Source organism: Ylistrum balloti, unplaced genomic scaffold (genome assembly GCF_031769215.1).
Source record: "Ylistrum balloti isolate Yb309-2 unplaced genomic scaffold, AGI_CSIRO_Ybal_v1 Utg370660, whole genome shotgun sequence".
NCBI lineage: Eukaryota > Metazoa > Mollusca > Bivalvia > Pectinida > Pectinidae > Ylistrum > Ylistrum balloti.
The window spans coordinates 10,243-24,281 of record NW_026782400.1 but is presented as its reverse complement, the minus strand read 5'-3'; the positions used below and the strand labels follow the sequence as shown (position 1 = coordinate 24,281).

At 36.3% G+C, this 14,039-nt stretch overlaps 1 protein-coding gene across 1 annotated transcript; it reads left to right on the top strand.

Annotated features, from left to right (window-relative positions):
- Nucleotides 1–218: 218 nt before the first annotated feature.
- On the top strand, nucleotides 219–11,492 carry LOC132557325 (cytochrome b5 reductase 4-like; the record flags this gene model as incomplete). Its single annotated transcript, XM_060221810.1, has 7 exons — nucleotides 219–251; nucleotides 7,038–7,354; nucleotides 7,571–7,671; nucleotides 9,911–9,992; nucleotides 10,835–10,873; nucleotides 11,025–11,085; nucleotides 11,341–11,492. Coding segments are annotated over exons 1-7 (766 nt in total), but the record flags the coding sequence as incomplete, so codon positions are not given.
- Nucleotides 11,493–14,039: the final 2,547 nt, after the last annotated feature.

The window sequence follows — 14,039 nt, the reverse complement described above, 5'->3', positions numbered from 1 at the left end:
AGAATTATGTCAAAATCTGTTTGTCTTTATACAACATATATGATGTACATTATATATGTCTATATATAAACATATAAACTGCCCATATGTAAAATATACTGATATGTAGATTTATGTCAACATATAGTATATATGTATACATATTTTAATTTGTATAAACCTAGTATATTAGTTTGTCATATATTCCTAATCTATTTTATTTTGCTGCTGACAGCTGACCAGCTCGCATTGTTTGCCATGGGCTGTACCAGGTAGGCCTAGCTGTTGTAATCTGTAGTATAGAATATTCTGTAGCTCCTGCATGGTGTGGTCCTTATAGTAATTCAGTGTTGTAGTAGTTAAAGCTCAGAGTGTCTATAGATATATATATGTGCTTTCTATTATCTTTTGAAATATAAAGATACACAGAAACATCATAATATGTACATATTTTATACAGAATACCATACAACATACACTTAGTAACAGAATAATTTGGAATAGTGAATATGTATACATACTTACATCATGAAAGACAATTCTCACAATCCTGTATAAATCATGAAAAATAATACTCAAAACCCGGCATCTATTATAAATGTAAATACTCAAAACCCTGTATAAATCATGAAAGTTGATACTCAAAACCCTGTATTAATCATGAAAGTAAATACTCAAAACCCTGTATAAATCATGAAAGTTGATACTCAAAACCCTGTATTAATCATGAAAGTAAATACTCAAAACCCTGTATAAATCATGAAAGTTGGTACTCACAACCCTGTATAAATCATGAAAGTTGATACTCAAAACCCTGTATAAATCATGAAAGTAAATACTCAAAACCCTGTATAAATCATGAAAGTTGATACTCACAACCCTGTATAAATCATGAAAGTTGGTACTCACAACACAACAATGAAACCAAGGAGGCTTCCAAGATCGTTCAAAGATTCATATAAAGGCAAAGTGTGAAAATCCCCATGGCAATTGCTTAAACTTTGTGCTGATAATCATATTATCATTTCATGTGAATTGCATAAGCATCGAAATGTTAAAAGTACTAAATGGTTAAATATTCCTATCATAACTCATAAAAAGCATTATAACCTTTAAATATCTGTGAAAAATAAAATATAATTATCGTTCGAAGCGTGTAAACAATGTCTATTGTGCATGTAATTTTAGATTCAGATTAATTCAAATATGTTCATTCCGCTCTGTCACATTGTATAGCTTGAAACAAGAGGTCATTTTACAAAGGAAGAATTGAAAATCGCCTGGCAAATTAAGTTTTGGCAAATTACATAATTATACAGAGTAAGAAATCATATCAAAACGGCGGGTAAAACGAGGCTCCGAAAGGTCATACAGTCAACTCAGCTATCTCCGACTGGCGTTAATTTGAAGCTGATAATCATAAGCAATTTCTCTCAGAAATTGTGAAGAGTCTAATTTTAAGTATCGCAAAGCATGCCAAAAATCAAATGCATGGGAAAAATAACAAAATCTAACCATTTAGTCCCTTCAATCGTATGGTTTTGTCTTGTGTAGGAGTATGCTAGATTAATGACCAATTTAAGCTTTTGTCTGAACAAATCAAGAAAGTTTCTACATAAAAGTTAATTTAAATCATGACATGTTGTCTTCAAAACTCTGTAGAAATCATGACAGATTATACTCCAAAACATGTATAAATCATGACAGGTTATTCTCAAAACTTTATAGAAGTCATGACAGATTAAACTGAAAACTCCATATAAATCATGACAGTTTGTACTGAAATATTAATATAAATCACGACATTTTATACATAAAACTGTAAACCGTAACAGGTTATACTCAAAACCCTGTATAAATCACGACAGTTTCTGCATAAAACTGTAAACCGTAACAGGTTATACTCAAAACCCTGTATAAATCATGACAGTTTTTAGCTCACCAAAGGGTCAAGTGAGCTTATGCTGTGGCACAGCATCTGTTGTCCGTCGTCCGCCATCAACTTTTTCCTTTAAATAACTTTTTCTCAATAACCAATGAACCAAATGTTTTGATCTTTGGCTAGTATGTTCCTAGGATGAATCCGACAAAGTTTCCGAAAAAGTAATGACTTTGACCTGTTTTCAAGGTCACAGGGTAAAATTTGTTAAAACCTTTAAACAACTTCTTCTCATGATCTCACAGACTTAGAGACATAATATTTGGCTGGTATGTTCCTAGGGTGAAGCCTGACGAAGTTTACGAAAAGAAATAACCTTGACTTATGATCAAGGTCACAGGGGTCAAATTTGTAAAACCATTTAAACAACTTCTACTCATGAACTAATAGGCCTAGAAGCATGATATTTGGCTGATATATATATAAATATATATACCAGGTGAGCACTGCAAGCCCATTGGGCCTCTTGTTTTATACTCAAAACCCTGTATAAATCATTACAATCAATACTCCAAACTCAAGACAAGTTTATACTCAAAACTTGTTATATATCATGACAGGTTGTACTCAAAACCCTTCTATAAATCATGAAAGTTTATACATAAAACTCAATATGAATAAATATAATTTGTATGCAATTCTCTGCATCAATATGGCAGTTCCACATATTCAAATCACGTTATAACTCATGAAACTCATTGTAAACCTTGTGACAGTTTATACCAAATATCCTGTGCAATTCATATAAGTGAAAACTTGTCATTCTGTATACATCCATCATGAAATGGAATGATAAATCAATTATGCTATGACATTTCCATAACATGTCCAGGTGCTACACAGATCTTTGCAAACTGAAAAAAATGGCTCTGTTCTCATGATCAAGTGACCATTATATTGTCTCATGTGACCTAGCTATTGTCTCAGATGATCTTTTGTCTTGGATGGCCTATTGTCTCAGATGACCTATATATTGTCTCAGATGACCTATTGTCTGAGGTGACCTATATTTTGTCGCAGATGATCTTTTGTCTCGGATGACCTAAAGTCTGAGGTGAACTTTACATTGTCTCAAATGACCTACTGTCTGAGGTAAACTTTACATTGTCTCAAATGACCTATTGTCTGAGGTGACCTATATATTTTCTCATATGATCTTTTTTTTTTCAGATTACCTATTGTCTCAGATTATACCTATATATTGTCTCAGATTATCTTTTGTTTCTGATGACCTATTGTCTGAGGTGACCTATATATTGTCTCAGATGATCTTTTGTTTTTGATGACCTATTGTCTGAGGTGACCTATATATTGTCTCAGATGACCTATATATTGTCTCAGATGATCTTTTGTCTTGGATGGCCTATTGTCTCAGATGACCTATATATTGTCTCAGATGACCTATATATTGTCTCAGATGATCTTTTGTCTTGGATGGCCTATTGTCTCAGATGACCTATATATTGTCTCAGATGACCTATATATTGTCTCAGATGACCTATTGTCTGAGGTGACCTATATTTTGTCGCAGATGATCTTTTGTCTCGGATGACCTAAAGTCTGAGGTGAACTTTACATTGTCTCAAATGACCTACTGTCTGAGGTAAACTTTACATTGTCTCAAATGACCTATTGTCTGAGGTGACCTATATATTTTCTCATATGATCTTTTTTTTTTCAGATTACCTATTGTCTCAGATTACCTATATATTGTCTCAGATTATCTTTTGTTTCTGATGACCTATTGTCTGAGGTGACCTATATATTGTCTCAGATGATCTTTTGTTTTTGATGACCTATTGTCTGAGGTGACCTATATATTGTCTCAGATGATCTTTTGTTTTTGATGACCTATTGTCTGAGGTGACCTATATATTGTCTCAGATGATCTTTTGTTTTTGATGACCTATTGTCTGAGGTGACCTATATATTGTCTCAGATGACCTATTGTCTGAGATGACCTATATATTGTCTGAGATGATCTATTTCTCAGATTACCTATTGTTTCAAAACTTTGGGGACTTACAGTCCACTAGTAATGTCTACCGTATGCATTCTCAAAGATTGTACAAAAGACAGACAAGGAAACAGCACCATTGAATTCAAAATTAGATAAAATACAGTAGAGGGATTACAGTCAAAATGAAGTCTTATTAGAAAGAGATTGGATCAAAAAGAAATGTTAACAGCACATGTGCATTATTTGCATTACATAGACCATATCTAGTGGAAAAAACAATGTTTCAAGAAAGCATGATATTAACCAAAAATGAAATAAATAGACATATGATATAAAAAGACATAAAATATTCACATACAAATGACATTAACATACAAATAATACTAATAGACAGATGATTTTAACAGACATATGATATCAATATACTAATGACATGAACAGACAGATGATATTTACATACAAATAATATGAATAGACAGATGGTATTAACATACAAGTGACATAAACACATATGACATTAACATTCAAATGACATTAACATACATATGATATAAACATACAAGTGACATAAACACAAATGACATTAACATTCAAATGACATTAACATACATTTGATGTTAATGGACATATGATGTTAACATGCAAATGACATCAACAAATTAACAACTATGACATAAACAGTCATATGACATAAACAGACATAAGGCATCAACTGACATATGACATACACTGATGTATGATATTCTCATACATATGACATTAACAGGAGTTTACTGAGCACTAGACTATGACATTAACAGTCATATGACATAAACAGGAGTTTACTGAACACTAGACTATGACATAAACATAGATATGACATTAACGGTCATATGTTATAAAAAGACTAACCCATCAGTTGACATATGAGATTCACATACATATGACATTAACAGGAGTTAACTGAACACTAGACTATGACATAAACATAGATATGACATTAACTGTCATATGATATAAAAAGACATAACCCATCAGTTGACTTATGACATTCACATAGATATGACCCATCAGTTGACTTATGACATTCACATAGATATGACATTAACAGGAGTTAACTGAACACTAGACTATGACATAAACATAGATATGACATTAACAGGAGTTAACTGAACACTAGACTATGACATAAACATAGATATGACATTAACAGTAATATGATATAAAAAGACATAACCCATCAGTTGACATATGACATTCACATACATATGACATTAACAGGAGGTTACTGAACACTGTACTGATATACAGGACAGTATGTATGCTAGCAGTCTCAAATAGATAGCATGATGAGAATTGTGTTGATTATGTATTCAATTGCATACAATGATATATATGGTCAGAAGATTGAGTGAGTGAGGAGGATTCAATTTGATAGCAGTCAACCCCGACTTTCCACACTTATTTGCATTGTAGTAAGATTGTTTGCGTTTGACTGGGTTCTGTGAGCTTCTGATATTGCTTTGGGAATAAAGCAATTTTATTTTGCAAGTCAATATCTTTGTGATAGGTTGGGGCTGAGTCAATAGCTGTGTGATAGTTGTGTGTCAAGTCTTTATCTCGCCAACCTCGCCTCCAAATCAGTTCTGGTGACCTTGATAGACATGACAGCTTGTCTTTAGTACGTTCAGACCAACCCAAGCTCAAAAATCTCATGAATATATTGATAGAGAATGTGACCAGAATAAGAGTAAGCAAGCCTGACTTTCCCTAAGGAATCGTCTGTGATGGATTGGTGTACATAGGGCTGTTATTCATTCAAATGTCAGCTGTTGTGGTGATTTGGCAGGATGTTGGCCTGTATTGGGCTTTCTCTGTCCCTTGTGTATTTCTTCATCCTTCCTCACTTTCTCATGACTATGCACAAGATTATCAATGACTGGGTTGTTTATTATGACCTGTTATATATATGGACTTGCCTGAAACATGGTGCCACATCTTAAATATTGCTTATGTGCATGACAATCACCGGTTACACATGATGTATACTGTATAGCTGGTAATATTTGTGGGTGATTTAATTTTGCTATATTACTGGTCATCAAAGATAGCAGGAAATTAAATACCCAGGGAACAAAATCTTTACAGAGATACCAATGTGTAGACATAAACAAATTCTAATCACCATGAAATAGCCTAAACTGGAACAACGCAAAACCAAACACCTGTACAGTATGGTGTACATTGAAATGCAGAATAACAGCATGACTTAGATGAATAAATTTAGAGAACACATGATGAAAAAAATTTGGTGAGCATGACAAAAAATAGAAACATTTTTTCAGTGAACAATGGTTTTATCTCTTTATGTGTACTTCATCGTTAAAGTGACTAATGGTGTAACTTTATATATGACTGACAGTAATGTTTTTTTTTTACAAAAAAATCTATTTCACATAATTATAACATATGAATTTCTTCAAAGGTTTCCTCTGGATTTCAACTTTCTAATGAGCCTTTTTCCCAAAGTTTGTTTCTTGCCCATAGTTTAAGTGGAAATTAAGCCCACCTATTGCTTGACTGTTAATTGTTTGCACCTGTTGTTTGTTTAATGTTGTTTTCCTTTAAATTTTTGCTATCTACTCTGTTAATTAGTGTTACCTTACGTTACTACCACAAAGAAGTTCCTGGCTTTGTGAAGTAGATTCCATTAGAATAGTCCACAGAGAAAATATATTCCCCTTTTGTAATATCTGCAAGGAAATAATCCCCATTTCCCCTAATTTATAGTTTTGTAAAATGTAGAGAAAATCTCCCTAGAATGGATGTCCATGTGTATGTAGTAGTTTATGTACAAGTTTTCAGGATGATACCTACCTCTTGTTTAAGAAGAAACAATTCCTGATATCTGGTGTACAAGAAGTTCACTCTAATATCAAATGTGTTTGTAAACCACCTGTGTAGACTTTAATTGAATACATTGCTTTGAGGACAGTTATTGCTACATTTTTTTTGTTTTTTGCAGGTCAGTAAAAATTGATGATGTATTTCTGAACAACTTTTACTGTACTTTTGACCTCTAATTATGAGAGAAAGTTGTTTATTTCCTTTTGGTAGATTGCTCCTAATCCTTACATGACAAAGAGTTATCAATTTGTTCTCTGTTTTGTTATTTTTCAGTTCCTCAAATTTGGATCAAAACAACAAATCTCCTTGTGGTAGTAGCAATAACTCAAGTGACTTCAAAATGGCAGGAAAACAGACATTGGGTGTCAGTAGTCAGTTTCCATCTCTAAACTCCCAGCAACGTATCGGGGGATCTCCAACAAAGGCACGAAATAAGGTGGCCCTCAAACCTGGCCGATCTCTGATGGACTGGATTCGTCTTGGCAACAGTGGCAAAGACCTGACAGGGGTAGGCCGCAAGGTGTTGGAGGTAACGCCTGAAGAGCTTGCCAAACATGCCACCACTGATGATGCATGGATAGCTCTGCGTGGTAGGTGGTACCAAGACTCATTTCAGTGGTGAATTAATAGAAATAAATGAGGATTCCACCAAGTGCGGCAATAGAATATGATGGAATTTGTCTGTAAATATTGATAGAAATGGGCTCATTTGTATATTAACCAGTGATCATATGATGTGATGTATTTTGAGAATATCTGGAGTATTTCAGGAAGAATAATTCACACTAAGGTGATTGCTATTCCAGGAAAAGTGTATAACATATCACCATACTTGGAATACCATCCAGGAGGAGAGGAAGAACTGATGAAGGGGGCAGGGATAGATGGTACACAGCTGTTTGATGAGGTAAGTTACAACTGGAGGGAATAAGGGATGGGGGCAGACAGTATGCTGCTGTTTGATGAGGTAAGTTACAACTGGAGGGAATAAGGGATGGGGACAGACAGTACGCTGCTGTTTGATGAGGTAAGTTACAACTGGAGGGAATAAGGGATGGGGGCAGACAGTACACAGCTGTTTGATGAGGTAAGTTACAACTGGAGGGAATAAGGGATGGGGACAGACAGTACGCTGCTGTTTGATGAGGTAAGTTACAACTGGAGGGAATAAGGGATGGGGACAGACAGCACACAGCTGTTTGATTAGGTAAGTTACAACTGGAGGGAATAAGGGATGGGGACAGACAGTATGCTGCTGTTTGATGAGGTAAGTTACAACTGGAGGGAATAAGGGATGGGGACAGAGAGTACACAGCTGTTTGATGAGGTAAGTTACAACTGGAGGGAATAAGGGATGGGGGCAGACAGTATGCTGCTGTTTGATGAGGTAAGTTACAACTGGAGGGAATAAGGGATGGGGACAGACAGCACGCTGCTGTTTGATGAGGTAAGTTACAACTGGAGGGAATAAGGGATGGGGACAGACAGTACACAGTTGTTCGATGAGATGAGTCACAACTGGAGGAAGTGGGAATAAGGAATGGGGAGAGACAGCACACAGCTGTTTGATGAGATGAGCAACGACTGAAAGCAATATGAATAAGGAATGAGGACAGAGAGTACAGGAAAAAATTGACAGATTCACATTTTCATCTAAAACAGTACATTGTTATTCATGATTCCTCAGAAAATGTGCTGATCCCACTTTGGAACACTACAAGTCTGACACATAAGCTACTTAAGAGATGGTCAGCTCTGATACCATCAATAGACAGATTGATTAATGGCTGGTGTGTTTTACACTGATACAACTCCTCAACTGTCAAAATCTACCGGGTTCTGCCTGGCAAACAGTACAATACAGACTGTAAAGAGAATTATTTGCGTATACTCTTAGTTTTATACTGTGTTCCATATTCATTACTAACTGACAGGGCAAGAAAACAGTCCCCAACTATTACTAACACTTGGGACTGCAGCCCAAACTGATACTACCACAGGAGACTACAGTCAGTCCCCAACTGATACTGCAACAGGGGCTTACAGTCAGTCCCTAACTGATACTACCCCTGGGGACTACAGTCAGTCTCCTACTGATACTTCCACAGGGGCCTAGAGTCAGTCCCCCACTGATACTTCCACAGGGGCCCACAGTCAGTCCCCCACTGATACTGCAACAGGAGCCTACAGTCAGTCCCCAGCTTATACTGCAACAGGAGCCTACAGTCAGTCCCCAACTGATACTTCCAAAGGGGCCTACTGTCAGTCCCCCACTGACACTGCAAGGGGGGCCTACAGTCAGTCACCAGCTTATACTGCAACAGGGGCCTTCAGTCAGTCCCCAGCTTATACTGCAACAGGAGCCTACAGTCAGTCCCCAGCTTATACTGCAACAGGGGTCAGTCCCCAGCTTATACTGCAACAGGGGCCTTCAGTCAGTCCCCAGCTTATACTGCAACAGGAGCCTACAGTCAGTCCCCAGCTTATACTGCAACAGGAGCCTACAGTCAGTCCCCAGCTTATACTGCAACAGGGGCCTACAGTCAGTCCCCAGCTTATAATGCAACAGGAGCCTACAGTCAGTCCCCAACTGATACTGCAGCAGGGGCCTATACTCAGTCCCCTACTGATACGACCACAGGGGCCTACTGTCAGTCCCCCACTGACACTGCAAGGGGGGCCTACAGTCAGTCCCCAACTGATACTGTAGCAGGGGCCTACAGTCAGTCCCCTACTGATACGACCACAGGGGCCTACTGTCAGTCCCCCACTTACACTGCAAGGGGGGCCTACAGTCAGTCCCCAGCTTATACTGCAACAGTGGCCTTTAGTAAGTCCCCTACTGATATGACCACAGGGGCCTACTGTCAGTCCCCCACTGACACTGCAAGGGGGGCCTACAGTCAGTCCCCAGCTTATACTGCAACAGGAGCCTACAGTCAGTCCCCAGCTTATACTGCAACAGGGGCCTACAGTCAGTGCCCACAGTAAAGTCTTGTGTTACAATGTGTCTGATCCTTAGGTTATTGTTCTTTGTATTAGGCTACACACTACATACAGTCTTGTGTTACAATGTGTCTAATCCTTTGGTTACTTTTATTTTCTGTGATGACTATATCACCATATTCTGCCTTTATTTTCCTCAGGTTCACAAGTGGGTTAATTATGAGTCCATGCTTGAAAAATGTTATGTTGGAAAATTGAAATCAACTCCCGTCCAAAAAAGGGGTAAGTATTATCTGTCACTGCTGTAATGATCTGACTGTCACTGTTGGTTGTAATGATCTGACTGTCACTGCTGTAATGATCTGACTGTCACTGCTGTAATGATCTGACTGTCACTGTTGGTTGTAATGATCTGACTTTCACTGCTGTAATGATCTGACTGTCACTGCTGTAATGATCTGACTGTCACTGCTGTAATGATCTGACTTTCACTGCTGTAATGATCTCACTGTCACTGCTGTAATGATCTGACTGTCACTGTTGGTTGTAATAATCTGACTGTCACTGCTGTAATGATCTGATTGTCACTGCTGTAATGATCTGACTGTCACTGCTGTAATGATCTGACTGTCACTGTTGGTTGTAATGATCTGACTGTCACTGTTGGTTGTAATGATCTGACTGTCACTGCTGTAATGATCTGACTGTCACTGCTGTAATGATCTGACTTTCACTGCTGTAATGATCTGACTGTCACTGCTGTAATGATCTGACTGTCACTGTTGGTTGTAATGATCTGACTGTCACTGCTGTAATGATCTGTCACTGCTGTAATGATCTCACTGTCACTGCTGTAATGATCTGACTGTCACTGCTGTAATGATCTGTCACTGCTGTAATGATCTGACTGTCACTGCTGTAATGATCTGACTGTCACTGTTGGTTGTAATGATCTGACTGTCACTGCTGTAATGATCTGTCACTGCTGTAATGATCTGTCACTGCTGTAATGATCTGACTGTCACTGTTGGTTGTAATGATTAGACTGTCACTGCTGTAAGGATCTGTCACTGCTGTAATGATCTGACTTTCACCATCTTAATATTATTGTGTTTTCTTGACAGGAAGCTTGTCATCCCTTCTTAGACTCAAACCTCCTAATGGTAAGTTTTCTTTGACATAGTGAGTATATTCTGGATTAAGTAAACTTCACATATGAAAGCATGTTTATATAGATTTTTATTCTGTACATAGATACTCATTATCTCCAGTTTAAATTAGAGTGTAGGTAATAGACATGTATTTTTCTTTCAGGTCCAGCACAGCCCTTGCCACCCATGGCACCTCCCTCTCCACCAGAGCCCAGCCCACCACGGTAAGTTATTCTGCCCTAGAGCCCAGCCATAAGTAACTTCCCTTCCACCAGTACCCAGCCCCCAGTCCCTCAGATTAAGTTACATTCAAACAGAGCATAGCTTTCAATTCCACAGGGAGCACATCCCCTGCTGCTTGAGTGATCCTGCAGCACATATCTGATGTTTGTAGATTTAGCCAATGATGTAACTGTTATCAATTAAAAGGTTTTAAGATTGACGCCTTAGAAATGTACCAGTTATTGTCCTGTTAATAGGTTTGACTGGTACCAGAATGATAACACTGTAACTCTTGTGGTGTACACCAAATGGAAAGAGATGAGGAAGGAAAATGTCATCATAGACAGAAACGGCCGTGACCTTACAGCCTGTGTGTATATTGAGGACCATACTTACACTCTTCATATAGGTAGGTATCCCTATATACATACATCTACGAAGATAACCATATACATCTAACTATATACATGTAGGTAACTAACCATATATATATAGGTAGCTAACCATATACATATAGGTAGCTAACCATATACATATAGGTAACTAACCATATAAATATATAGGTAGCTAACCATATACATATAGGTAACTAACCATATATATATAGGTAGCTAACCATATATATATATAGGTAGCTAACCATATACATATAGGTAGCTAGCCATAACCATATATATATAGGTAACTAACCATATACATATAGGTAACTAACCATATATATATATAGGTAACTAACCATATGTATATAGGTAGCTAACTAAACACATATAGGTAGCTTACCATATACATATAGGTAGCTTACCATACATATATATAGGTAGCTAACCATATATATAAAGGTAGCTAACCATATATATATAGGTAGCTAAACATATACATCTAGGTAACTAACCATATACATATTGGTAGCATACCATATATATATATATATAGGTAGCTAACCATACATATATATAGGTAGCTAACCATACATATATATAGGTAGCTAACCATATACATCTAGGTAACTAACCATATACATCTAGATACCTTACCATATACATATAGGTAGCTAACCATATACATCTAGGTAACTAACCATATCTAAAAGATACAAAGAAAAAGAGATCCAAGATCTGGGTAAATAGTTCCAATGTTTTGGTAGTCCTCCATTGATGGATTCCGAGTCCAGTTCAAGAAAGGAATCTAAGACGAAGGTAGAGATGTCTAGACAACATCCATTTATTAGTTGACATGTTTCAGCATACAAGGTGTGTCAAAACATGTCAACTTATAGATTTTGCTGATATCTTCAAACAGATGTTGTCCAGTCATCACTTCCTATATATAGGTAGATATCCATACATATATATATATATATAGGAGGTAACCATACATGTAGGTAGGTAACCATATATAGGTATAGGTAGGTAACTATAGATATAGGTAGGAAATCATATATATATATAGGTTGGTAACCAGATATATACAGGAAGGTAACTATAGATAGGTAGTACAACCCTTACACATTTACTTCCCAGCCACATCATACTTACCAAAGAAAAGGGTAATTATCCTGGGTTGTTTGTCTGTAGATTTTAGTAATATGATTACAGATCTTTCTGATTGACTGAAAAGCTAACCAGATCTGTATTTGATCCTAATTTGATGGGACTAATAGTCTGCCAGACTTCAACAAATCTGATTATCTAGTAAATAATCCTGAACTTAAGCTGAAGCCCAGAGACATTAAGGACACACTGTGGTGCGGGACTTAGATGATAATGTTTTCTTTGTGGAATATTTAGATATTTTGATTTTTTTGTAGAGAACTAAGATATATGTTTTCTGTGTGTGTAGAGGACTTAGACCTTGTGTTTTACGTGAAAAGAAATAGATATGGTTTTTTGTTGGAAGGACTTAGATATATCTGTTTTCTGTGTGAAGGACTTAGATATATATGTTTTCTGTGTGAAGGACTTAGATATATATGTTTTCTGTGTTGAAGATTTAGATATATCTGTTTTCTGTGTGAAGGACTTAGATATATATGTTTTCTGTGTGAAGGACTTAGATATATATGTTTTCTGTGTGAAGGACTTAGATATATATGTTTTCTGTGTGAAGGACTTAGATATATATGTTTTCTGTGTGAAGGACTTAGATATATATGTTTTCTGTGTGAAGGACTGTGTGAAGATATATATGTTTTCTGTGTGAAGGACTTAGATATATATGTTTTCTGTGTGAAGGACTTAGATATATATGTTTTCTGTGTGAAGGACTTAGATATATATGTTTTCTGTGTGAAGGACTTAGATATATATGTTTTCTGTGTGAAGGACTTAGATATATATGTTTTCTGTGTGAAGGACTTAGATATATATGTTTTCTGTGTGATATATATCTGTTTTCTGTGTGAAGGACTTAGATATATATGTTTTCTGTGTGTGTGAAGGACTTAGATATATATGTTTTCTGTGTGAAGGACTTATATATATATGTTTTCTGTGTGAAGGACTTAGATATATCTGTTTTCTGTGTGAAGGACTTAGATATATATGTTTTCTGTGTGAAGGACTTAGATATATATGTTTTCTGTGTGAAGGACTTAGATATATATGTTTTCTGTGTGAAGGACTTAGATATATATGTTTTCTGTGTGAAGGACTTAGATATATATGTTTTCTGTGTGAAGGACTTAGATATATATGTTTTCTGTGTGAAGGACTTAGATATATATGTTTTCTGTGTGAAGGACTTATATATATATGTTTTCTGTGTGAAGGACTTAGATATATCTGTTTTCTGTGTGAAGGACTTAGATATATATGTTTTCTGTGTGAAGGACTTAGATATATATGTTTTCTGTGTGAAGGACTTAGATATATATGTTTTCTGTGTGAAGGACTTAGATATATATGTTTTCTGTGTGAAGGACTTAGATATATATGTTTTCTGTGTGAAGGACTTAGAT